The sequence below is a fragment of the Hyaena hyaena genome, unplaced genomic scaffold, assembly GCF_003009895.1.
Source record: "Hyaena hyaena isolate Hyena2069 unplaced genomic scaffold, ASM300989v1 scaffold_18, whole genome shotgun sequence".
NCBI classification, from domain to species: domain Eukaryota; kingdom Metazoa; phylum Chordata; class Mammalia; order Carnivora; family Hyaenidae; genus Hyaena; species Hyaena hyaena.
In genome coordinates, this window is record NW_024080649.1 from 5,571,515 (window position 1) to 5,596,978 (window position 25,464).

A 25,464-nucleotide genomic window follows, 5' to 3' on the forward strand; every position below is an offset into this window, starting at 1 on the left:
GGGGACTTTGGGATGTGATTAGGTCATGAAATGGATTAGTTCCCTTCTAAAAGAGACTCCACATCTCTCCCTTGCCCTTTCAGCCATGTAAAGTTATGGGAGCGGTGGGCAGGGGTGGGGGTGGGGGGGCGGAATCCACAGCTGTCACTGAAGAGGATCTTCACCAAACACCTAACCTGCTGGTAACTTGGTCAGCCTCCAGAACTGTGAGAAATTTCTGTTGTTTATAAGCTACCCAGTTTGTGATACTTTGTTATAGCAGTCTATCTGGCGAAGATGCCTAGTGTGGATGCCAATTTGTGATGGTCACCAATACTTCCTTTAGGGGATAAATGAAGAAGTTAGGCATGGCCCTGTGACTTATTTTGGCCAATGAAATGAGAGCAGAAGTGAAGTGTGTCACTTCCACTTTAAGAACCTGTATGTCCCCCTCTGCTGCCATGGCAACAGGCAGTATACTATATGACAGAGGTTCTACCAGCTGAGGACAACAAGGAGCATCCCCAGCTGACTCATAAAGGACATGTAGCACAGTGAGAAGTCAACTTTCATGGTTTTAAGTCATGAGATTTGGGGGTTGTCTGTCACTGTAGCATCACCTGGCCTCTCCCTACTGAGGAAGCCTGAGCTACATCCCCACTCCCATGATGCACCTCTGTGCATGAAGACTAAAGAGGGTAAACAATGCATCACATCAGAATACAACCCCTAAAACATTCCAAATTCCATGTCTCACCAGCATTCTTTCTTCCTCTTGGCTTATACTAGGGGTGGGGGATGTGGTTCATTACAAAGAATGAGTATTTTGATAGCTTCTCATTCTTGGAATTGTTCTTCAGGTAAGTGCCTGGCAGAAATCTCCTTTAGTCTTAGAATGAAAAGGATAATAAATTGAATTATTTTAATAAGTCAGTGCATTATGACCTCAAACACATCATCTTATACATATCCATGTGCAAAAATCTTTGGTTTTCCTTGAGGCTTTTTATGTAGGTAATTGTCAGCACTCTACAAGTTTCTACATAACTTTGTAAGCACCAACATACAGTAACTTAATGCTTTGAAAAAAACACATCATCGTATATTTCCAAATTAATAGTTATAAGTTAATGGCAGCACCTCGTAGAGTAGTAAGACAGCCTGTGTGACATTGGGTAAGTCACTTAGCCTCTCTGGACTTCAGTTTTCTCCTCTGTAAAACAAGGATAGTAATAATATCTACCTCCCTGGATTATCCTGAGAATGAAGTCGGGTTGTGGATATTCTATCTGGTTCATAATTAGTGCATAATGTTAACAATATTTGAGCCATTGAATAGTGAGAAATCTAGAAAGTAAGATCATCTCAGAACTTTTGCTTTCCAAGAAACTATTAATTCAGAAACTCTTTAGCCCACCAACTGTTGGTTTTGGGGAAAAGATGTAAATCTTTGGTCCTGTCTTTCTGGTAAAGGTTTTAACACATTTTTGAAAACACAGATGGGCAGACAAGTAGGTATTGCTAACAGTTCGGGAAATTTTTCCAGGCTCCCTGCTGAGAGCACACATCCAGATGGGAAAATCTTTAAAGGGCCACAGTCATTTCGATTTTTGCCATCTTAAATTCTTGGACTTTTGCAGGTTTATAACAAAACTCAGAAAATGCTAAAGCTTAAAGGAGAATTGAGAGGTGCCAAGGAAATGAAAGATGAGGTAAGGCTCCTAACTCTTCTACACACATGGAGTTGAACCTTTGTTACAATTACTTCAAGTTTCATGATTCAAAATTCCAGTAATAAGCATCCCAAAATATCACAAAGAGAGGTAGGCAGCAGACCATAGCATTTAAGAGCCCAGACTTGAGCAAAGTGGGTCGTGATCTAATAGCACTATAATATTGGGCATGTTACTTACTCTCTCTGAGCTTCCTTTCCCTTACTTAGAACATATGAATAATTTTAGCCCCCTTTCCAAAGGCTTCCTGTGAGGATTAAGTAAGATACTGCATGTAAAACTCCAGTGCTCAGGACATAGGAAGTGTTTAATAGATATTTATATTGCCAACAGTGTCTCTTTATCTGGAATGATATGGAAATGGAGTGTTCTAATTAGTCTAACATTTTGGTCAAACTCTGTTTATCTCTTCCCTCACTTGTTCCAGAAAGCATTTAATGGGAATGTTTAGGTCAGCATAGGATTGTCCCACATGACTTATGCTTTTTAACAGACCTTCTAACGAGAGATGAACACTTTCTCAAAGAGGTATTTCAGCTCTTTTCCTGCTGCATTACTGGAGGAAGCTGTACAGAATTTGTTGCATAGTCTTCAGGGAACAAGGATCTGGCATAGATTTTCTAGAAGGGCATTTCTTCATTCATCTGGCATCTTTGGACCACCTTAGTTCTAGAGTGTGAGCAAAAAGCAATGAACAAAATAGAGAAAGATCTGTATTCTCGTGGAGCTTACTCCCTAGTGAAATAATTTCTCCAAGAATATGATAGAGGAAAGTATGTAGCGCCTGCCCAAGTGCCAATAAAAATCAGCCTATATTCCATAGGAGGCTGACTTCTGCCATATGCCATGTGTATCCTAAACCATATATTTAGGTAGTATGCCAATTTTTAAAGACTTCAGAACACAATAAAATATACTCCTTCAGTAGATGAACAAAATAGTTTCCAAAATTTATGCCCACAGGCAAAACCTTGTATAAGTGCCCATTACTTCCTATTATAAGTAATCAAAACCTGGAATGTTTCTATTGAGGGAAAAGCAAACTCAGGAATCAAGTTAGCAACATTGATAACAGTGCTTGAAATTACTGTATATCACTGTCAACTCTACTATTACACAATAAAATGTAAAAATTCCTGAAGCAATGATAATTTTTAAAGCATAATTCTCACTAGAAATTGATAAATATTGAATGATAGTAGTGGTTAAAAGTGGTTTTCCATTGTTTGTTAAAGCTTTGTCTTTATTCTCAGATGAAAAAGATAATTTCTCAAAGACAATGACCTTTATAGTGTTGTTGGGTGACTCCAGAATTACTCTGGAAGCCACCACCCAAGCTTTCTTGTTCAAGTGCCAAGTCTTTCATGGAATGCTGCCATCTTAAATCTTTGTAATGTTCTTGACTTCTGAGAATACTTCTGAATCACAGGCCTCAGTTTCACATCAGCTTCCCCCAAGAAGAAGCATGAGACCATTTGTCAATACTTTGAAGTCTAGAGCAAAATTTCTTCCCAGCTTTTGAAATGTATGTTCAAGAAAACATGCTCTTTGAAAAAGATCCATTTAATCAATACAGAAGATTTGCTTCAGTAAATAATCTGTCTTCCAATAACTATCATGATTGCAACTGCAGTATCAGCACTCACCATTTTGCCTGTGGTTGGTAGCTGCTGCTGATGTCATACTCCTTCAAGTGGTGACTAGGTTCCAACCTCATATAAATAAAACCAGGGTATCTGAATGTGTGGCTTATAAGTGAAAACCCACCCAGCAGCAGAGGCTTGTGATTTCAGCCATTGTTAATGACCAGATCTAGGGTAGGATCAGATGGTGCCTGCGGGTCAGCATTATGAGTCTCAGTTTCTCTCATGTCCCAGTACTGGTTACAGAGCTTTGATTGATGAAATGTCAGATTAAGTCAATTCCTGCCATGTATGGATACTCAAAAGGCATCTGCCTGAAATTTAGTCTTCATAAAGTAGATCGGATTAGAAATAGTGTACAGTGACCTCTGTGCAAGATATTAGCAAGAAATTAAGCTTACTGGAACCTCAGAAACCCTTGCCTTTCTGGAGGTCTAAGGTGAGCACATCCTCTTCTTACAAGTGCCTATGGTAAAAAAATCTTTCACTATTCATGGGAGTCAACTTGTTGCTCTCCATTTCCACGCTTGTTCTGATGAATAAAAACCCCTGTATGATTTGGACTTTCGGAGTGAATGGTTGGAAGTTTCTTTGTTTGTTTGTTTGTTTTTAATTTGAGAGGGGGGGGGGAGAGAGAGAGAGAGAGAGAGAGAGAGAATTAAGCAGGCTCCACGCTCAGTATGGACCCAGACTCAGAGCTCAACCAATGACCCTGGGATCATGACCTGAGCTGAAACTAAGAGTTGTACACTCAACCAACCGAGCCACACAGACACCCTTAGTTTTTATCTCAAAAGCAAATTTCATTCAACATCCCACAAAACACATCTGTTATTCAGTTTGTTTGCGGAATCCTCTAAGAAAGAAATATTTATTCCAAACCTCTTGTTTTCTGAATGAAGAAATTGCCTCAGAGACTCTGAGTCAATGCTGATGTCCAAATTAGATGACATCATCTACATTAAAGATCCAATTCTGAAGTCCTGTTGGTGCATTAGAATGGGGGCAAGCAGGCCTTCTGCTCAGAAGACATCTAAAACTAGAGGGAGATGGGGTTTTTTATTGGCCTGACAAAGAGAGGGCATTTAGCTTTTAAGTTGAAGAGGCTCAAGTTGTATATCATTGCTACTTTGTTAATGAGTCCACAGTGTGCCAGGCTCCATATGGAACAATCCGGTGACATGGTCCTCATCTTAAGATGCATATATTCAGCATTAAAGCAAGAGTATGGGGCATGTGACACTTTTATAAAGCAGGCATTGTATTGTCACCTAACCTGCTCATAGATGCCAAAGAAAGAGTCCTGTGGCAAGAGGGGAGGAGACCCCCTAGGGTCTCAATCCCCAGAGAGCCTCTATTCTCTATTCCCAGTGTGGCAGCAATGAGAAAAGGAATTTAAAGCCCTGGAATCAAACTTCTCCTCCGTTGGGTCAAGGATTTTGTTTTCTAGCTAGAGTACAGTGTCCATACACCATTTTTTTTTAAACTGCTCTACACACATTCTCTTAAGAGAGTCCCTGGTAAATTGTTGTAATGGTAATTACATGCTTGGGGCAGTTGACATCCAGTGTTATTCTTCTGAAAGTGAGGAACAAGGGACAGGAGCAAGAGAGGAAGAGAGAGTTTTGAGATAATGAAATCCTTTTAATGACAGAGCCATGCCGTTAACCTAATTAAACTGTAAAGTGGTAAAAAAAAAAAAAAAAAATCCAGGTACTAAATGGAAATGAAGAAATAAATCAGCTGAGACAGCAGCACTTCTGGGAAACCTTCTGAATTCCGAATACTCTGACATTGCAGTGTCCGATTCTCGTGGTTATCCTCTGGCCCCCCTCAGCCTTGTGCAGAGGTCTCTTAAACTGACCTGTCCAGTAAGGCTTGATTTATGATGTCCATATCAGGTCTCCAGCTCCCCTGGGGATGAGTGTTATGTAGCTCATATATTTAAGAAGCCAGAGCAATCAGTGGGATATGGTGGCAGATCACTGGCTACAGGGTCAGGAGAGCAGACCTCTCCTCATTCTGCTGCTAACCAGCTGTGGGACCTTGGGCACTGTCATTTGGATCACTTTACCATTTCTGTGCACCCATGGCTTCTGTGTGCTTTTGTACCTGAAACTCTTTTAGAAGAATTGCCCTTGGGCTATTGGGGTCACTTTGCTCATAAGAGCAGAGAGCTGGAAGTCCTTGGGAGATTATATCTCATGGGGAAGCCCTTAGCCATTGACTGACTGATAATGAGTCTGACAGCCCAGCTTTTGCAACTAATCAGGACAAACTCCTGAGGTGTTACTTACACTCCACAGTTCCCTGTAGGATCAGGTGAAAGCAACTGCCTTGAGGACTTGGTCTGAAACGTGCTCTTCCTTGGTTTCTTCCTCTTTTCCTGTCTTGCTTCCTTTATTTCCTGATTGATTTCTCTTGGGAGTGTTTCTTTAATAGATGCTGGGAACCCTTGCCTAAGAGCCTGCTCTGGATAATCATGTACCCTAAAAGTACCGGGCTCAGTTTGAAAATCTAAAACTCAGAGATGGGGGCAGAAGACGTGAACAGACACTTTTCCAAAGACATCTAGATTCCCAACAGACACATGAAAAGGTGTTCAACGTCACTCATCATCAGGGAAATACAAATCAAAGCCACACTGATATACCACCTCACACTGGTCAGAGTGGCTAAAATGAACAACTCAGGAAACTATAGGTGCTGGTGAGAATATGAAGAAATGGGAACTCGCTTGCACTGTTGGTGGGAAACAAACTGGCGCAACCACTCTGGAAAATAGGTTTTCCTATCCTAGGAATATACCCAACAGATACAGGAGTGCTGATGCACAGGGGCACATGTACCCCAATATTTATAGCAGTGCTTTCAACAATAGCCAAATTATAGAAAGAGCCTAAATGTCCATCGACTGATGAATGGATCAAGAAGATGTGGTTTATGTATACAATGGAATACTACTTGGCAATGAAAAATAATAAAATCATGCCATTTGCAGCAATGTGGATGGAACTGGAGGGTATTGTGCTAAGTGAAATAAGTCAGTCAGAGAAAGACACATATCATATGTTTTCACTCATATGTGGATCTTGAGAAACTTAACAGAAGACCATGGGGGAAGGGAAGGGGAAAAAAATAGTTACAAACAGAGAGGAAGGGAGGCAAACCATACGAGACTCTTAAATAAGAGAACAAACTGAGGGTTGATGGGGGGGTGGGGGAGAGGGAAATGTGGGTGATGAGCATTGAGAAGAGCACTTTTTGGGATGAGCACTGGGTATTGTATATAAGCCAATTTGACAATAAATTATACTTTTAAAAAATAAATTAAAAATAACAAATAAACAAATAAAACTCAGAGATGGTAGTACCTGTCCTCTTCAGTGTTATGAAAAGTCTGCACAATGATAGGAAAGGGTTTCTTCCTAATTTCTTTCTATACTGTTGCCACCCACAACAGTGGGAGTAGGCGCTGGCATCCTAGTGTAATGGGGCACACACTTTCTTACCACAGCTCTACACCCCCAACTCCACCCAAGTTAGTAGGCTCTGCACTTTTTATTTTGATCTCGATCATTAATCTCCATTCTGACCTAGCTGTAATTAGCTAATCTTTTTCACTCGTAATCAAAGACAGATTATTTTATGCAATCAGCCCAGGGATTTTACTTTTATTCTCATTGGTGTATGTCTCCACAGAAAAGCACCAGGTTTACAGGTGAGGGATGTCTTTAGGATTAGTGGATAGAAGGGAAAGTTAAAATACTTCAGAATCCACATCAATTCCATCACTGATTCACTGTAGTCCTGACAAATTCATTTGACATCTTACTATGTTCATCAGTGGCAGAACCATTAATATTTATAGACAGTCTGCTAGGTGCCTGGAATTATTCTAGGCACTGACTTCCTCTTGAAAAACAGGGAAAGTGTCTGTGATGTACCCACAGCAGTGGGTGAAGATTAATTAATGTAAATAAGTAATTGTCTGAATAATGCAGAGCACTCAGACACCTCACAAATGGATACTGTGTAAATGTTACACTGGATGAGTAATAACAGCTAAGAGTTGATGGGCAAATTTCCAGCAAATTTAAAGTCTCTGTCAACCAGTTAAGTGAACAAAAGTAAGCATTTTCTTGATAGTTTACAATTAATGCTTTTGTTTTTTCTGACTGCCAAGGTGGGGGAGAGAGACCGAGAAGTGAGCAGCCTAAACAGCAAGCTCTTGAGCCTGCAAGTTGACATCAAAAACCTGCATGATGTCTGTAAGAGACAGGGGAAGACCTTGCAGGAGAACCAGCTCTGCGTGGAGGAGGCGATGATGAGCGACAACCACGTAAGGGACTCAGCATCTGCTACCCACCTCTTCTCCCTCGACTTCCACCTCTGCTTCCCTAGGCAGGAACAGTAATAGAAAATTCAGCCCCTAGTCATTCAAGAGCATTTATTGAGCAGGCAATGAGAAAGAATTAAATACATGTTCTCTCTCTGTCTATCTCTCTCTCTCCCTCTCTCTCTCTCTCTCTCTCTCATGCAAGTGCATGAACACCCCATCCCTGCCATCAGAATTTTTTCATTTATCTATCTCCAAGGTCATCTACATTTGAGGCCCTGTCTTTTCCTTATCTGGCCTTTTACACCTGGATTTACAGCATCTGAGGCCAGAAAAGACCTGAAAAGACCAAACCCTGGTTATATAAGGAGAGTAGCATCTACTAATGGATTTTAGACAAACTTCTAAGTCAACCGTGAAAATAACAACTGTCCCACTTGCTCAGAGGTGTCACTGTTCATCAGTGTGGCAGGTGATCTTTATTGCCACATGTGCAGCTCTCTGCCTACAAGCTTTCTTCTGGTTGCAAGAACCCAATCACCAGAGAAGCTCAAATGTGGAATGGCTAATGCCCCCAAAAGCAGCCCTCAACCAATGACTGATGGGGAAATGGTCAAATAACCTCTGTCTCTTGCTCCTCAGTCATAGAGCACCCCAGGCATGCTCTTTGCTCTGTCCTGGAGTTCCTTAGTGGGATCCTGTGCCAGCTGCCCACCGTGTAACTAGCTTGATAACACTTCCTTCCTTGTCTCATTTCTCCAACCGCCTACCTGAGTTTACCAAGATCATTTTCCACTACTACTGAACACTCAGTCCCTTGCCACAGAGCTACTTCTGGAGGTGTGTAAGCCACGACACTCAGTAACACTTGTCCTGCACGTGTATGAACAATGGCATGATCATCTTCTCCTGGCATGATGATTTTTTTGAACTAATACTTACCTGTAGGCAGTTCGTCATCTGAGGCAACATTTAAGCCTGAAGTTTTCTCTTTTTTGGAAACTCTAGTTCTAGGCTCTATAAACCAGTCTCTAAATTTATCCCCAGAAGCTGAGAAGCTGGCTAGGAGATACTTTCCCATAGCTCTTTGAAAACTTGGGGTTTACAAGAATGCCTTACTTTCAGTCTTCATACCTTTTTAGGGACTTGAGTGCTCGGCAAACGTGAAGCAGGGACTGGTTGCATTGACCTGCTGCTAGACTCCCAAGTTGGCCTTAGCTACTGTGTAAGACTCCACTGTCTTCTCCACCTTTTGTGGTTTGGTCTCTCTTAATTGTGCCTAACAGACTTCTCAGACTTACTACCTCCCTGTAGAAACCACAGATTTTTCCTCTACAAAGCCCTAAAAATGCTACCAACAAAGCATTTCCACCTTATCTTACTGAGTGTTACTGTCCTTTCTCTAAGAGGTCACAAACATAGAAAAATCCATTGGTTTTCATAAATAGATCTCGGGAAGAATACTATTATAATTTACTTCTTTCTAAATATTAACATTTTTGGATATTTTCACCATAGCTGTCACAAGTTTATTTATTCCTCTAGTCAGGGATAGCCATGTGGCTTATAAATGTACCTAGCAACTTGGAAGAAGAAAGGTATTAAATCGCATTTTATTATTCTAATTGCCCAGAAGAAGGTCTAACAGCTTGAAATAAGCTTTAAAACAGACTCTTTTTTTCCTAGCACTTAGTGCAGAATTTAAATTGGAGACTGTGTGTACAAACACACAATTAGATGTAGACTTATACTCATCCACTCAGAAAATCCCTGCAAGATCTGCCTTCTACAAGGAAGTGTAATATGGGAACAAAGGGGAAACCCAAGACTTTCTTAAAATTTTGACTAATATCTAACAAGGTTCTGGAGAAATAAGCCAGAGGTCATAGTTCAAAACTAGTTAGGAGAGAAAATTAAAATACTATATCATATGTTAACATGTAACTACAGGGATGGCAGGCAGGGGGTGGGTAACCTAGTAAATCAAGAATACGTTATGCTCCAAAACCCAGGAGCAGAGATAGGTAAAGGAAATGAGGTACCTAGGGAACAAATTTTACAGGGCACTCACCTTCAGGTGCCAAGCTGAAGACTGAATGCTTCTTAAAATTTGCACCCCATGGGGGCCTTGGTGGCTCAGTCAGTTAAGCTTCCAACTTCGGCTCAGGTCATGATCCCAAGGTTCGTGGCTTTGAGCCCCAAGTCAGGCTCTGTGCTGACAGCTAGCTCGGAGCCTGTAGCCTGTTTCAGATTCTGTGTCTTGCTCTCTCTGACCCTCCCCTGCTCACACTGTCTCTCTCTCAGAAATAAATAAAAAACATTAAAAATTTAAGAAAAATTTTTTTTAGATTTTCATCCCACTTGCCTCACTGTAGTCCTGAACCTGCCCAGGAACCTTTCAATTAACATGAAAGGAGAAAAGAACAATAAAGATATCATAATAAAAGAATGATCAAATTAGAAAAAGAAAGGTCTTTCTGAGCAATTTCCCAGGCCCCTTTGGCTCCAGTGGTATGACCCCGGGGAGAACACCCTGATATTATGAGATTATCAAACTCATCTCTGAAGTGGACGAAGGACACTATTCTTAGCATAAAACTAGGCAAGAAATTTGATTTCAGAAAATAAAAGTAACTAGTTGAATATGGGCTAATACATCCTTGATGGAAATTATGGCACAGAAATATGACTTTGAGTCCCTGGAAAAGAAAACAAATTTTTTACATGGCATTGCTAAATGCCTTGTGGAATCTGGGATTGGATCCTGGAACAGGAAAAAAATTAGTGGGAAATGGATAAAATCCGAATAAAGTATGTAATTTAATAGTAATCTACCAATGTTAATTTTCTAGCTGGACAACTGTACTATAGTTAGGTGAAATGTTAGCTTTAGGAGAAGATGGGTAAAGAGCATATGGGAACTCTATATACTACATTTGCAATTTTTCTGTAAATCTAAAGCTATTCCAAAATAAAGAGGGTTTTTTTTTCTTTAAAGGGAATCTCTGGTAAGCAGAGATCACTGATGAGAAAAATGTCTGAACCATGAAGATATACCCAAAAGAAATACATGTCACTTAAATACACAGTTTTACACTCTCCCAATACAAGAAAGGACAAGAAATGTAATTTGTAGAAGATATAATAAGTAACAGATAAACTTATCTAGTGATAAAAGGCTAAACCAGAGTTACAGGCAAAATACCTCACTTAACACCTCAAAAATAAAGAAGTTCATGTCAATGACTGGGGAAAGATGAGACTTTCAGTTCTTAAATGAAGGGGAAAAAGCAGCAGGGATCCAGTTATCAGAGAGATCACAACCTGAGACAGAAGAGCGTGCAAACTAGAAAAGGGAATAAAATGGTTAAAAAGTATTTTGAAAAGCCGGCTTTAGGCAAATCAGCAGGACCTGATGACATACTTTGAAGAGTACTTAAGGAATTGGTAGGTGTTATTACATAGCTGCTAGCGATTATTTTTGAGAACTCAAGAGGATAAAGAAAGTCCCTGTAGACTGAAAAAGGGTAAATGAAGTGCTCATCTTTTTAAAAAGGGAAAAAGGACAATCCTGGTAATTATAGACCTGTCAGCTTAACTTCAATATCAGGGAAAATATAGAACTTAACATCAATCAATTAGCATCAACTTGAAAAGCACAAAGTATTGGGTAGAAACCAAAGTGACTTCTCAAAAGGCAAATCATGCCAGGCCAATTAATTTCCTTCTGTGATCAAGTAGCCACGTAGGCAAGGAAAGAGCAATAGCTATAATCTCTTTGACCATAAGTAGGGCTGAAAAATTGACTAAATATGGCAACAGGTTCCTACAGGTGACCAGTGCTGTCCATCTTTTAAGACAGCTAAGGCCTGGATAGAAATCTGAGAAACATGGTGTGTACCTGGCAGCCTCTGGACTCATGTTCGACTCTGGTAACTTCGAGAACCAATCTTACTTACAGAAGATTACTTCCAACTTGCTCATTTTCTCCAAATTGCAGTTTAAAGGTCAAAGCAGAATATAATAAAATATCTATGTCTTCACTAGAAAGAAAACTTTAAAAAAAGACAAAGAGGCAGTAGGAAATGCATTGATGCCTTTCTCATACTGCTCTTTAGCACATCTATAAGTGAAATGCAGACTTAATCCATAGCATGTCATTTTCTATCCATTTAGAATTAAGACAAAATAATCTTTTGAATACTTACAGATAAATAAGTAGAAATTTAATAGGTCTCAAAAAGGCCAGGCATTTCTCCAAGACTTTGAAAATTGATTCTTCTAAACACATAGGTATCTATAGTGTACAAATGTTTAAAATTCTCATCCAAGGAAACTCTAGTTTCTCTGCAGATAGGAGCAGTTCTTGGATCTTTATAACCAGACAAATTGGGTCAGGTACAATGTTTGCCCTGCACTGGAAGATTTGAATGAACTCTCATCATCTGGTTCGCCTATCATATTACCTCAAACCAAAATTAAACCCAGAAGATTCAGCATGACCTCTGAGGAAGAGAAATGGGAAGTAACAGTTCACCAGTATCACTGACAGGTTGCTGAGCTTTATACACATAGGAAATGACCTTCTTTACCCACAGGAGGCTTTCAAGCCAAAGAACAATTATGAACACACCTAAGAATAGATGATGTACCACATTCTAGGAGGGGAAGACCTAAAGAACGAGTTTGACTTAAAAAAAAAAAAAAACAAAGAGTGCTTCTTTCATTCTTTTGTGTGGTAAAGAGAAAACAGGGACATGGAAATAAGGCAAAACTAAGACTGAACAGTGAAGAGACCACAGTTAGTTTTCAGCTGGGTCATATATATCCATCGGCGGAGAGGCAGGGCCAAATCAACAGTTAACACACACGTACTGAAGGGACCAGGTATCCAGTTTTTTTAATTTTCAGAAATCAAATCACTTCAACAAAGCCAAGAAAAACAGAATTTGGGAAAATTTTAATAAGAATTTTGCTGGGTATCTGTTTCACTAAACTAAGCCCTCTGAATTAACACTATCCCAGGATGTTCACCCCTTTGCTTTGGCTCTAGCCACATTGAGTATTTATTCTTGACCGTGTCTTTTTCCAAGTAGCTTCCAACCCTCCAGCTTACCTGCCTAATAGACAGAGACTTGAGCTGTTGAGAACATCCCCATACATGTATGTCGGCATGCATGCATGCACACACACCACTCCCAAATCCCTTCTCTTTGAACCTCATTCATCGATGAGTTGTGAGAATAGCAATATTCTTTTTTTCTTTAATTTTTTAAATATTTACTTATTTTTGAGAGAGAGAGGCAGGGGGAGGGACAGAGAGAAAGGGAGACACAGAATCCAAAGCAGGCTCCAGGCTCTGAGCTGTCAGCACAGAGCCCAATGTGGGCCGAACCCACAAACCATGAGATAAGGATCTGAGCAAAAGCACCCCAAGAATAGCAACAATCTTATTTTGAAAAGAATGAGAGTACTTAACTAAAAACATTAGCAATTACAGCTGCACAGAGTATATATAAAATTCAGCTTTGTTTGTCTTAAGAAAGAAGTCATCATTAACTTCCCTCTAGCCACATACACCAGATGATCAGGCCAAGAGTTTGGCTTGTCTTTGTGGATTTCTTTTGCCGGTGATCATAGTGGTCCATTTTCAGTCTTCTAATTCAGAATGCACTGACACAATTAGCTATTGTCTTTCTGGTTCTGAGCTGGGCTGAGCTTCCCTTCTCTTATCTGAGCCACACCACTCACTCTCACTAGAGAAGATTTTCTCTTTTTTCAGTCCCAGTTCACACAGAATTAATCTCATTAAACCTCAGTCTCTCCAGTTACTCAGACCAAAACCTTGGAGTCATAGCCTTGGATCATCATCATCTCCCACCACCTAGCACCGCAGCCAATCCCATGGGATCTACTTTCAAAATATATTTACAATTCAACCATTTCTCCCAACTTCCACCTTGGTCCATGCCACCATCCCTTCTTGCCTTGATTCTTGTAGCAGCCTCTTTGTTTGTCTCTCTGCTTCAGTCTTTGCCTCAATACAGTTGATTTTCAGTAGACTGGCCAGTGTGTCCTTTGTAAGCTTTAAAGGATATCATTTCACTTGTCTGTTTACTACCCTCCAATTGCCTTTTATCTCACTGAAAGAAAAAGCCAAAGTCTTTAGAATGGACTCCATGGCCCTAAAGGACCTCACCTCTCTTTGTTTCTCACCTCACCTGGTACTACTCTTCCCCTTACTCTGCTCCAGCCAGAACAAATGGCTCCTCAGACACCACCAGGCACCTCTCACCTCCAGGTCCTAACTCTTGCTGTTATCTCTCCTTGGAATGTTCCTGCTGTAGATTCCCACCAGGCTCTTTCCCTGCCTTCTTCAAATCTTAGCTCAACTATCACCTTCTCAGTTTGATCCTCCAATAAAATACTTACAGTTCTCTCCATGCAAGCATCCTCATCCCTGCTTTACTCTCCTCCATAGCACTTTTTCCTTTTAATACACTACATAACTTATTTATTTGCTGACTCCCTGCTCCCCAAGATGCAAACTGCACGAAGACAGGGATTCTGTCTGTTTTATATACTTCTATATCCCCACTACATAGTACAGTGCTTGACACATAGCAGGTACCCCATGATGTTTGCTAAACAAATTAAAGGAAAATACATCTGTACATGACTACTATGTTAATGCTCATAGCAGCATTATTCATGATAGCCAAAAGCTGAAGCAATCCAAATATCCATCAACTGGTGAACAGATAAACAAAATATGGTACATTCAAACTATTCAACAATAAAAAAAAAAGAGAGAACAAAATACTGATTCTTTCCATAGCCTGGATGAACCTCAAAAACATTATGCTAAGTGAAAAAAGCCAGACACAAAAGATGACATACAATTCCATTTATATGAAATGTCTGGAAAGGGCAAATCCATAGAGGCAGAAAGCAGATTAGTGGTTGTCTGGAGCTAGGGTAGGGACAAGAGTGACAAATGGGCATGAGGGAATTTTCTGAGGTGATGGAAATGTTCTGAAACCAGATTATAATAATGATTGCACAATTCTATAAATTTTCTACAAATCATTGAACTGTACACTTCCAATGGTTGAATTTTATGATATATAAAGTATACCTCAAACTGTAAAAAAAAAAAAAAAAAAAAAAAAGGTTAATTTTTCAAAAGTTTGAAAGTACTCTGCTAATGAGCCCAAGACCACAAGCTAACATTTTTGGGAGCCAATGATATTGTCAGTTCTCTATTTTATTTCCTACTTTCCTCTAATACCTAACTGTGTATAAATCTCTAGGTCCTATAGAAGCAGACATGGCCCCTGCCCTCTAGGAGTTTATAATCTTATTAGAAGATAAGATACACAGAGGTCACTGCAATGTGTAGTGTCAAATGTAGGTAGAATGTCAATTGCCATATTAAAGACATGCCAGTAAAGTGTATGGTATTGGTGCAAAGACAGCTTTGCAGGGAAAACAGGAGGAAAAGGAGGAATTGGACAGTTTTAAAGAATGAATAGGAGGATAATAAGCAGAGTTGGGAGTTAAGGAATACCCATGGACCACCCTCTTCATCCACCTCTCTTTCATATGTCATCAACGATGTGGGGCAAGAAAATACAGACACTTCAGTGCAAAGACCTCAACTGTGTGAAATAAACACCTCAGGTGTACATCCTACCAGCGTATACCTGATACAAAACAGGTGTTCAATGTATGGTTATTGAATGAATAAGTAAAAATTTAAAATGGGTTTAGAAGCTTTTCAAGTTGATGGTGGATTAGCAGGAAGAAATATCTCTCTCTCTCTCTCTCTCTCTCTCAAACACGCGCACACACACACACACACACACACACACACACACACACCCTTGGCATCTACAGGGTTACATCTTCCTTCAGGAGGAGACGACAGAATCTGTGCCCAGATGTCCCTGAATGATAGCTCTGCCTCCCATTTCCCAGAATTCCAGAAAGCTGTTTCCCCAAGAGCCTACCCATGAGTTTACCTTTTTATCTGAGCATTTTTAATAATTGAGTTTAGTTTAAGAACACTGACCAGAAGTTCATTGCATTCTAGGTCAGTTATCTTTAAATGTGAAGACAAAAAAACAACCATATTAACATGTGTATCTGTATACTACTTTCTAGATTCTTAGGCTTTATGTTTTTTTCTTATGGCCCAAATAATACAAATGGTAGGTCCAAATAGTAGGAAAGACCTAGGTGTTTTTCTTCTTTCAAATCCTCCTTACAGGATGGAAATACAAAATCATTTTTCATTGTGAATACAGTGAAATGTTTAGTAAGTGTGCTGTGATGGAAGGATGAATGTAGATGGTTGTGAATGGTTGAACAAGTGAGAAAAATCAAAGAATGAATGCATACTGAGTGACAACCTGAAGTTTTTTTCCATATATTCGATCTTAATTGCAGAATAAGAAGCAAGCATTAGCATTCGAGGAGCCACAGATAGAGCTTGAGCCCAGTAAACAGTGCCATCTGAGGCAACTCCAACAACTCAAGAAAAAATTGCTGGCTCTCCAGCAAGAGCTGGAGTTTCGTACAGAAGAGCTGCAGACTTCCTACTGTTCCCTTCTACAGTATCAGTCCGTCCTAGAGAAGCAGACTTCGGACCTGGTTCTTCTCCACCATCACTGCAAACTGAAAGAAGATGAGGTATACATAGAAAAACTGTGGAAATGTCTCCTTGCCCATGTAGCTGCAGAAATCAGGCTATACCTACTAGAAAACCGACGGTGGGCTTACAGAGGAGAACTTCCCAATATCCTGAGCAGGTTTTATCAATGTTCCCTCTTTAATTCTCAGTCTTTTTGAAGCTGAACAGAGGGAACTAAACAGAATGACATAATTGGGTGAGAGCTCCAGTAATGATATATGTGGGGCAAGTGGTGTGTGTATGTGTGGCGTGCATATAGGTCCATCATTTCCATCCTATTACCATTGCAATTTAAATGCAAAAGACTCTAGGTCTCTGAGGGTTATAAAAAAAAAAAAAGACATAAAGTCCATTAAATGAACCATTTTTAGAAAAATCAGATTTTGATAATATATAAATTTTTAGTACTTGGATAGTTGATAACATAACCAGACATTGAGTCTGAGTCAATCACTGAGAGTACCGTATTGGTCATTTTTTCAGACTGGAGTTTTAGATCATATAGACTTAAGTATATTCTGGACATTCATTTTCTATTCATGTGCCAGGACAGTATTTTTTAAACCAGAAGGAGCATCTTGTGGAATCCCGAGTCGATTCCAATGACCAAAACAATAGAATATAAACCAGTTAAGCAGTGGTAGCCCTAGCAGCAGTAAAACTATGGGTTCTAAGTAATGAGACAGGCAGCCTCCCCTGGTATTTTCTTCCTTTGCCTTTAGAGATAAAACTCCAGGGACTCTCTAGGATGGTGCTAATTCCAGGGGCTTTATGAGGAGACTTATAGAATGTAGAATTTTTTAAAGGGAATATCATGAGAATTTGCTGAAAAGGATTAGAAGGGAAAGGAACAGAGAAAGGTTATCCTACAAAGTATAACTAAGGACAAAGCCTATGTGCATGAACCATAGTTTAATAAAACTAAAGCAGGGCTGTGTTAATCTGGCTGGTTCTTAAACAAGAGTCCAGCCTGAATAAAGGAACCTTGAATTAATGGGGATTATATTTGGCCACATGTAACAGAAAACCCCAAAGTAATAGTGACTTAGGATAGTTTATTTCTATGATATATAAAAGAAGGCTGGTGATGGATGGTCTAGGACTGTTATGGGACCTGCAATCCTAGGCTCCTATCTTTTGGGTCCACCATCATCAGATCCAGACTTCCATTTTGTGGGTCTCCTAAGATGGCTGCTGCTGCTCCAACCATCACATCCTGTGATGGGGGCAAATAATCAGGATGGGATCAGGAGAGGAGGAGGAGAGAAAAAGACACACTCTTCTATTTTAAGGACACCTTCCAGAAGCCCCACACAATGCTTTCATTTATGCATCATGGGCCAGAGTTAGTCATATGGCTACAGCTAGTTTCTAGGAAGCCAAAGAAATGTATTTTAGTGAGGTGCACTGCTGTCCCAAATATAGTCAAGGTTCAACTGTGAAGGAGGAGTGGGGGAGTTGGTGTGGGATCTGGCAAGTAGCAGTCACTGACAAAGATCTCAAACAAGGAAAGCACTGGGAAAAATTACTCTAACATTCTGTCAAGTTTCCTCGATACTTTGTTAGACAGTAGCATTAAACTTTGTGGAAGCTTGTGTATCCCAACTACAGAGTTGTTGAAAGTGGTTAATTCAGCAGGTGATCCCAGAGAGAAAGTGGGGAAGTAAGTCAAAGAAAGTCAGGAAGCCCATAAAGAAAATCACAAGACTGCTGCCATGGGCACCTGGGCTTCATTCTCTCTGGAAAACTTTGGGAGAGAAATGTAGAGTGTGGTGATCCTATGCCAACCCACCCAGTCAGTGGTTGAAGTGTGCACCTGAGGGTATTAACTCCTCAGTACTCGTAACCTGCCTTGTCTTGCTCCTCTGCTTGAGTGGGCTCCTGAGGCCAGACCATCCTTCAGGCAGTGAGTTGAAGATGCTTGTGGTTGGAATGCATTTAGCGTGCAAAGGAATGGTGAGTGCCAAGAGATGTGAGCAAGTCACTGACAGCTTCTGTTATAGACACTTGAACATAAAAATATTCCTTTACTCTTCCACTTATCTAATGAACACCTCAAACTAAGTGATCTTTTCCTAAGAGGAACTTCAAATGGCAGGCAGCACGTGTAATTAGCTTAGATTTACAGAATGCATTCTATCCAGATTCTGCACTGAACTATTTGAACCAAAATAAAACATTGCTTGATGACCCTCCCACTCTTATCTCCTTCAATCCATGTAACTCTAGCCATACAACTAAGCACACCCAATTCTAGACAGTTGTTTGCTAGTTATAAATCATATGTTCCCCAAATTGTAAGAGTTTGTAAACTTTTTGAGGGAGGATGCTCTGTCTTACAGGTGTATATCCCCTCAGCACCCAAGACATTGCTTATAAGCACTCCATAAATACCTGTCATTTGGTTGACTAATTAATTGATTAGGAAGAAAAGGAATCTAAATAAGAATTGTGAAAATCCCAGACGGATTTGGGGTTGTTCCCCTGCTATCTCTCTGGAACTTTGCCGTGTGCATAAGGGGCTCCACATTTTCTAAGCTGATTGCTAGAGAATACCTAGGAAGGAAATAATACTGACATTTCAAGCCCTTAAAAAAATGAAGCTATAGAAATGCATTCCTATTAATCAGCTGACAAGTCTTTATTGAGTTTTTGCTACATGCCACGCAGAATGGGAAATAGATAATGGCCCCTGCCTATAAGAAGCTTACCATCCAAATAGGACCATGTTTTTCTTTTTCTCTAATCATTAACATTCTGGTATTATATATCATGCTTTTAAATCTGTGCTGGGCCTATTCTGGACATCTGGGTTTCTGGTTAAGACATAAAACTCCCTGCGTGGGGTCTGATAGCCATACCCTTTCCTCATGAGATCCTTCCATGAGTTCAGTGTGGCTTTATTCCTATACCAACAGGTGATTCTCTATGAGGAGGAAATGGGAAATCATAATGAGAACACAGGAGAGAAGCTCCATTTGGCACAGGAGCAACTTGCTTTGGCCGGGGACAAGATCGTCTCCCTAGAAAGGAGCTTAAACCTCTACAGGGATAAATACCAGACTTCCCTAAGCAACATTGAGCTGCTGGAGTGCCAAGTGAAGATGTTGGAGGGGGAGCTCAGCGGGATCGTCAGTCAGGTAGGACTCACCCCAGACCACTCAGACCAGGCACTGCAGCAAGTGGACGTGCTTCAGGTGCTACCTGCTAACAGTCCCTGCTTCCTCTCTGGGAAACTCAAACCTTCAACCCTTTAGTGTTGGAGCCCTCAGCTTTCAACTTCCAGCCTTTACATCTCCTTTAAGATTCCTCCCTAGGAATTTTGAGGCTCCTTAATTAATATAAAGATGCAGCATTTCTAATAACTGGACTCTCAGATCTTCCAGGTTCTCATGGGGGGTCTGATTGGGGAGCTCATGTAGGTCACAGGACTCGTGCAGACCATACTTCAGGGTCACACAGGAGGAGAAACCCATGAAAGATAACAAAGAAGAGCCAAAATGCCTAAATCCTTTTTTTTCTTTTAATTGCTTTTTTTAATTACACAAGTAATACAACAATGTAGGCTCTCTAGACAGAATCACAGAGATTAAATGTGAAAGCCTGCCTTCAGCCTCCTCTACCCCCCTCTCCTTGCCTTAGGTAATCACTTGAAAAATCTGTTGGGAATCTTCCTCAGTCTTTTGTTATACAGTTACATATATAAATGGATAGGATTTTCTTTTTATATAAATGGGTCATTTCATAAATGTGGTTCTCCACCTCGCTTTTTAAATGTATATCTTGACAATTTCATGTAGTAACTACCTTGTATTATATGGTATGACTATACCATCTACTGACCTATTTTGTCTATTACAAACAAGCTGTAATGAACATCCTTACTCCTATGGGATAATTTCCTGAAGTGGGATTGCTGAGTCAAAGGATATGCTTATTTTTAATGTTTAAAGATACTTCTAAATTGAATGTCAAAAAGGTTCTACCAGTTTACACCTTTACCAACAGTAATAAAGGGAGCTTACTTCTTCACACTCTCATGGTATGTTTTCAATCTTTTTACATTGTGCTAACCTGATGCATTAAAAAAATTAAAAAAGTTTTTTCACTACAGTTTTCATTTCCTTTCATTCTAACAGTTGCAGGTTGGGCTCCCCGCGAAGCAGACTCTGAGACACATTGGCATCTGCAGTGCATTTTGTTTAGGGAGAGCCCTTGGTATCAACACCTGTGAAAGGAAGGAGAAGGAAGCAGGGTTGAGCAGGGGGAGAAGCTGAGCTGTGATGCAGTCTCAACAAAGGCCTCAGCCAACCCTATAAGGAGTTCTGAGGCTGGACAGACCTTCAAAAGGGTCCCAAATTGGGGGAAAGAAGCCAGCGTTTTTGCTCCATGTTGATCAATTATGAGTGTGAGCTGACCCTAGGAAGAGGCATGACTTCGGGCAAAGCAGTTTCCTTTGGCACAGGCAATCCCCAAAAAGGGCTGACAGCTGAGGGCTGTCTCGGAGCAGCCCTCCCAGCGGCTGGTGGAGTGAGGCCTTCATGGCCGCAGGGGGCCCTGGAGACACAGCACAGTGCCCACCCCTCCATGCTAACCAATATCGGGCACTGTTCATGAGTGTATCGGTCATATGGATCTCTGTTTGATGAATTACTTGCTTAAATCCTTAACCTATTTTTTAATTGGGTATTTTGTCTTTTGTGTATCAACTTACAGAAAGTTCTTAATATACTACATGTAATAGTGCTTTATTACATATGTGACAAATATCTTTATTTTACTTTATTAATGGTATTTGTCACTGTACAGAAAGTTTTAATTTATATGGAGTTGAATCTCTCAGACCACCTTGATAGATTAGGAAGGCCTTCTCTACCCTCAAGATTATAAAAGTTTACCTCATTTTTTTAGCATTTTTATAATTTTGTATTTCTGTGTTTTTATCTTTAGTCCATTTGGAATTAATATAGATGGACAGATAGGGGGAGAGAGAGAGAGAGAAGTGAACTACATTAATAGATTTTCATTTAGAGCACAATCTCTGTTCCTAAAACAAACCTTCTTTACTTATTTTATTATTTTGTTTTAACTATAATAATACATCATTATATTACAATAAACTGCTATACTAAGTTTCTTAAAGTATTATTTTTTGTATCTATTTTCAGAAATGGAATTAGTTTGATGTCTCACATTCTTGTGCTCACATCCATAATGGTGTCTGGATTGTGCCACCCTAATATAAATGAGTTGAAGAGTTTTTATCATTTTTTTAATCTCTGGAACTGTTTATATAACATATAAAATATGCACATTTCTTTAACATTACAAATAAAACCAACTTTTAATCATTACTTACGCAGTATACTCCACCTCTTCCAAATTTGTGGATGTTTCCTTTTCCTGCAATACTTCTTTGTTAATTCTTTGAGAAACAATTGTGAGTGGTAAGAATTCTCAATATTCCCATGTCTGAAGAAGATTATTTTGTCTTCATTCATTCTAATTAGTTTGGCTGGGTATACAACCTTTCAGAAACACCTTCCTTTAAGTTTTTGAAGATATCGCTGCATTATCTTGTACCATCTAGTATCAAAGAAAAATTGTTAGGTTTCAGTCTGTTTTTTATTTTTTGTAAGTCACCTGTTTTATCTCTTGGAATTCTAGAGAGTTTTAGACTCAAAGTTTTTTAGTTTATTTTTCATTAACCCTCTCAACATTTAACTTTTCATCTGAAGATCTATGATTCCTTCAATCTAGAAAATTTTTCACCTATTATTTTTAAATTAATTTCTGTTTTTCATCCTGAGATATCGAACCTGTAGATAACATCTTCCTGTTAACTTTTCTATTGTTTTCCATTCCTTTGCCCATTTTCACACTAACTTATTTATGCGAATATTATTTATGGTCAATTTTAGACTTCTCGCTGGCCCTTCTACAGCTTGTTTATGGGTAGTTTTCATAATCAGTGAACATAAACCATTTTTTAATGTTTATTATTTTTGAGAGAGAGACAGAAAGCGTGTGGGCGAGAGGCAGGGAGAGAGGGAGACACAGAATCTGAAGCAGGCTCCAGGCTCTGAGCTGTCAGCACAGGGCCCGACATGGGGCTCTGCTGGACTCACAAACCGCGAGACCATGACGTTAGCCAAAGTCAAACGCTTAACTGATTGAGCCACCCAGGTGCCCCAACATAAACTATTTCTAACTTTGCGTGAAAAAGCCCAGTTAGGAAAACAAGTTTAATGGGGAAAGATTTACCTTCCAAACTAGAACTCTTTGCTCTTCTCTGGCTATCTAAATCAGTTCACTTCATTATTGGTGCAGACCAATGTGCATGTAGTAAACTCCATGAATGATTTCAAATGACCTAAGGAGAAACGTTTTTTAATGTTCTAGGAAAGCAGACATACTCATGCTGATGAGAGTGTCAATTGGTATAATTTCTTGAAGGATAATTGTGTAATATCTATCAAAATTGTAAGTATGTCTTAGCTGTCCTACTTCATGAATTTAATCCATACATGTACTAGAACAAGTACTCAAAGATTTATGTGCACAAATATTCATTTCAGCTTCATTTTAGAAAAATACTTGGAAACGACCTAAATTTCCATCAGTAGGAGACTGGATAAACATACTTGAAAGCAATTTAAAGGAGCAAGATCGAAGTACCTGTACTAACATGGATAAGTTTCTAAGACATCTTTTTGAATGAAAAAGATATATTTTTATATTTTAAAAGGGAAACATAATATTATCTGTGTTCTACAGATTCCTTTAAATGTATGTAAGTGTATAGATAAATTTCTAGAAGTATATGCACAAATTGTCATCCATGGAGAACACAGCAAGTATGGGATTAGAGGTGGTATAGTCAGAGAAATTTAGGCTTGCCTATAATGTTATTATGTTTTAGAAAGATTTTATATATATGTAATATATATTTTACTTGTGCAATTTTAAATTAATTTTAAAAGAAGAGTCAGATAAATCTACAAGTAACAATATGGAAAATATCCTAAATAAATTGTCAAGTGAAAATACAGTGTCAGAATAAGGTGTAGAAGATTTTCATTTGTGTAGGGGAAAAAGCAGGGAGTTATATACATATGCATATACAAATATGCATAAAATATCCCTGGAAGGATACCCCCCAAAATTGGTAACACAGACTGTCATAGAAGAGGATAGCTGAGTCATGGAGGGTCAAGATGGAAGACTAACTTTTCAGTATATTCTCTAATGAACTGTTTGAACTTTTCACCATGTGTATACACTGGTTAATTTTTTTCTTTAATTGTATGATTCACATATATGAACATGAACTTTTAGAATATGGATCAAAGAGATTTTCCATGCTTATGTTATTTTGAAGTTAACTCAAATATCGTGAACAAAACCAACCCATTATTTCTAAACATCGCAGGAGCCTGAGAACAAGGGTGATCATTCAAAAGTGCGTATATACACTTCTTCCTGCATGATTCAAGAGCATCAGGAGACCTTGAAACGACTGTCTGAAGTCTGGCAAAAGGTCTCTGAACAGGATGATCTAATCCAGGAACTTCGAAATAAACTAGCCTGCAGTAACTCTTTGGTAAGTGACCTCTAGAACATTTTTCTGAGACACCAAAAATAATGCTATGAGGACAGAAAGAAGGAGAGAAGAGTCATCTAAAGTAATCTCTTTACCAAGACTCCTCAAATATCTTAAATATACTTGCCCCTACCTTTTGCTCATGTTTTCCATGAGTGCATTCCCCCCACCAACACAAAGTATGAGATTCTAAAGAAACTTAAAATCTCTCACACAGCAACCTAAGTACTCATCAGTAGGGAAATGGTTGAAGAGATTTTTTTTAAATGGTTAAAGAGGAGTGCCTGGGTGGATCAGTCGGTTAAGCGTCCAACTTCAGCTCAGGCCATAATCTCATAGTTCATGGGTTTGAGCCCTGTGTTCGGCTCTGTGCTGACAGCCAGCTCTTGCTCTCTCTCTCTCAGAAATAAATAAAACATTTAAAAAAAATTTTAATGGTTAAAGAGATATCCATACTATGGAGTAATATGCAGCCAAAAAAATGATTAAGTAGATCTGTAAGGACTATGTGGAAGGATGTTTATGATATTTTGTTGAGAATGGTTACAAAATACTATGAATAGTTCAATTCCGCTTTTGTTTTTTAAAGTCTTTGATCATATTATGGAAGTACATACTGTAAATTGCCCATTGTGCTCACTACCTCCTGGCAGAAGGGAGAGAAAGGAGACTAAATGGAGAGGAAATTTCACTTATTTTTGATGCTTGGGTTTTATTTGAATTATTTTCAATCAACAAGAACAAAAAATTTCATGCTTTTTTAATTTTTTTAAGTACATACACATCTACCTACTCCATAAGAAACTTCCTTCTTCAATTCTTGAACTTTGCATCCCATCTTCTGATAGATCAGGTATTTTTTTTCCATCACAGTTTTTAAAGAAGCTTCTGCCTCATAAACTGAACCACACAGGTTCAGGAGGGAGTCTAAAAGGTGGCCACTGACAGACTTGAGACAAACCACTGTCTACACTTTATGGAACCTTGACGTAAGATTGAGAATCTAATTCTTTCTCTGTACTAAGCCCACAGGAAGTGTGTGATAACTTGTATAATATTACAATGAACTTAGTCTGAAAAAAGGAATACCTTGTAAAATTAGTCTAGTAATAACCACATTCCATTGATCACCCAGCATGACTGACCTACACTTATCTGCAGGTTCTGGAGCGTGAAGAGGCTTTGATAAAATTACAAGCAGACTTTGCTTCATATACAGCCACACACAGACATCCTCCTAGCTCCTCAGAAGATTGTGAGGACATTAAAAAGGTAGGAGAACTTTTGCTTATTTGTGCCTGGGGGGGTCAAGTGAAGTTGAGTTTGATTCTGGGTTTTCTTGCTTATTTTTTTATTTTTATATTTGTGTGAACTTGGTTGGCCCTGTCACAAAGATACTGTATGTAATGTATGCCAATTCCCAATGAATGTGTCTGGCAATATTCAGTTTTGCAGCTGAATTTTGGAATTGC

The 25,464-nt window shown here is 39.2% G+C and overlaps 1 protein-coding gene across 2 annotated transcripts in view; it reads left to right on the top strand.

Moving 5' to 3' along the window:
* The first annotated feature begins 569 nt into the window (after window positions 1-569).
* Window positions 570-25,464, top strand: part of PMFBP1 (polyamine modulated factor 1 binding protein 1) — a 49,600-nt gene continuing 24,705 nt past the window's right edge. The window contains exons 1-7 of one of the 2 annotated variants that reach the window (XM_039221512.1): window positions 570-839; window positions 1,620-1,691; window positions 7,542-7,697; window positions 16,140-16,388; window positions 19,308-19,529; window positions 23,822-23,992; window positions 25,154-25,264. In XM_039221512.1, the coding sequence (XP_039077443.1) occupies window positions 1,641-1,691; window positions 7,542-7,697; window positions 16,140-16,388; window positions 19,308-19,529; window positions 23,822-23,992; window positions 25,154-25,264 (960 nt within the window). In that variant the 5' untranslated portion in view covers window positions 570-839; window positions 1,620-1,640. The remainder of the gene's footprint in view (window positions 840-1,619; window positions 1,692-7,541; window positions 7,698-16,139; window positions 16,389-19,307; window positions 19,530-23,821; window positions 23,993-25,153; window positions 25,265-25,464) is intronic. The other variant, XM_039221522.1, reaches the window with a different exon arrangement.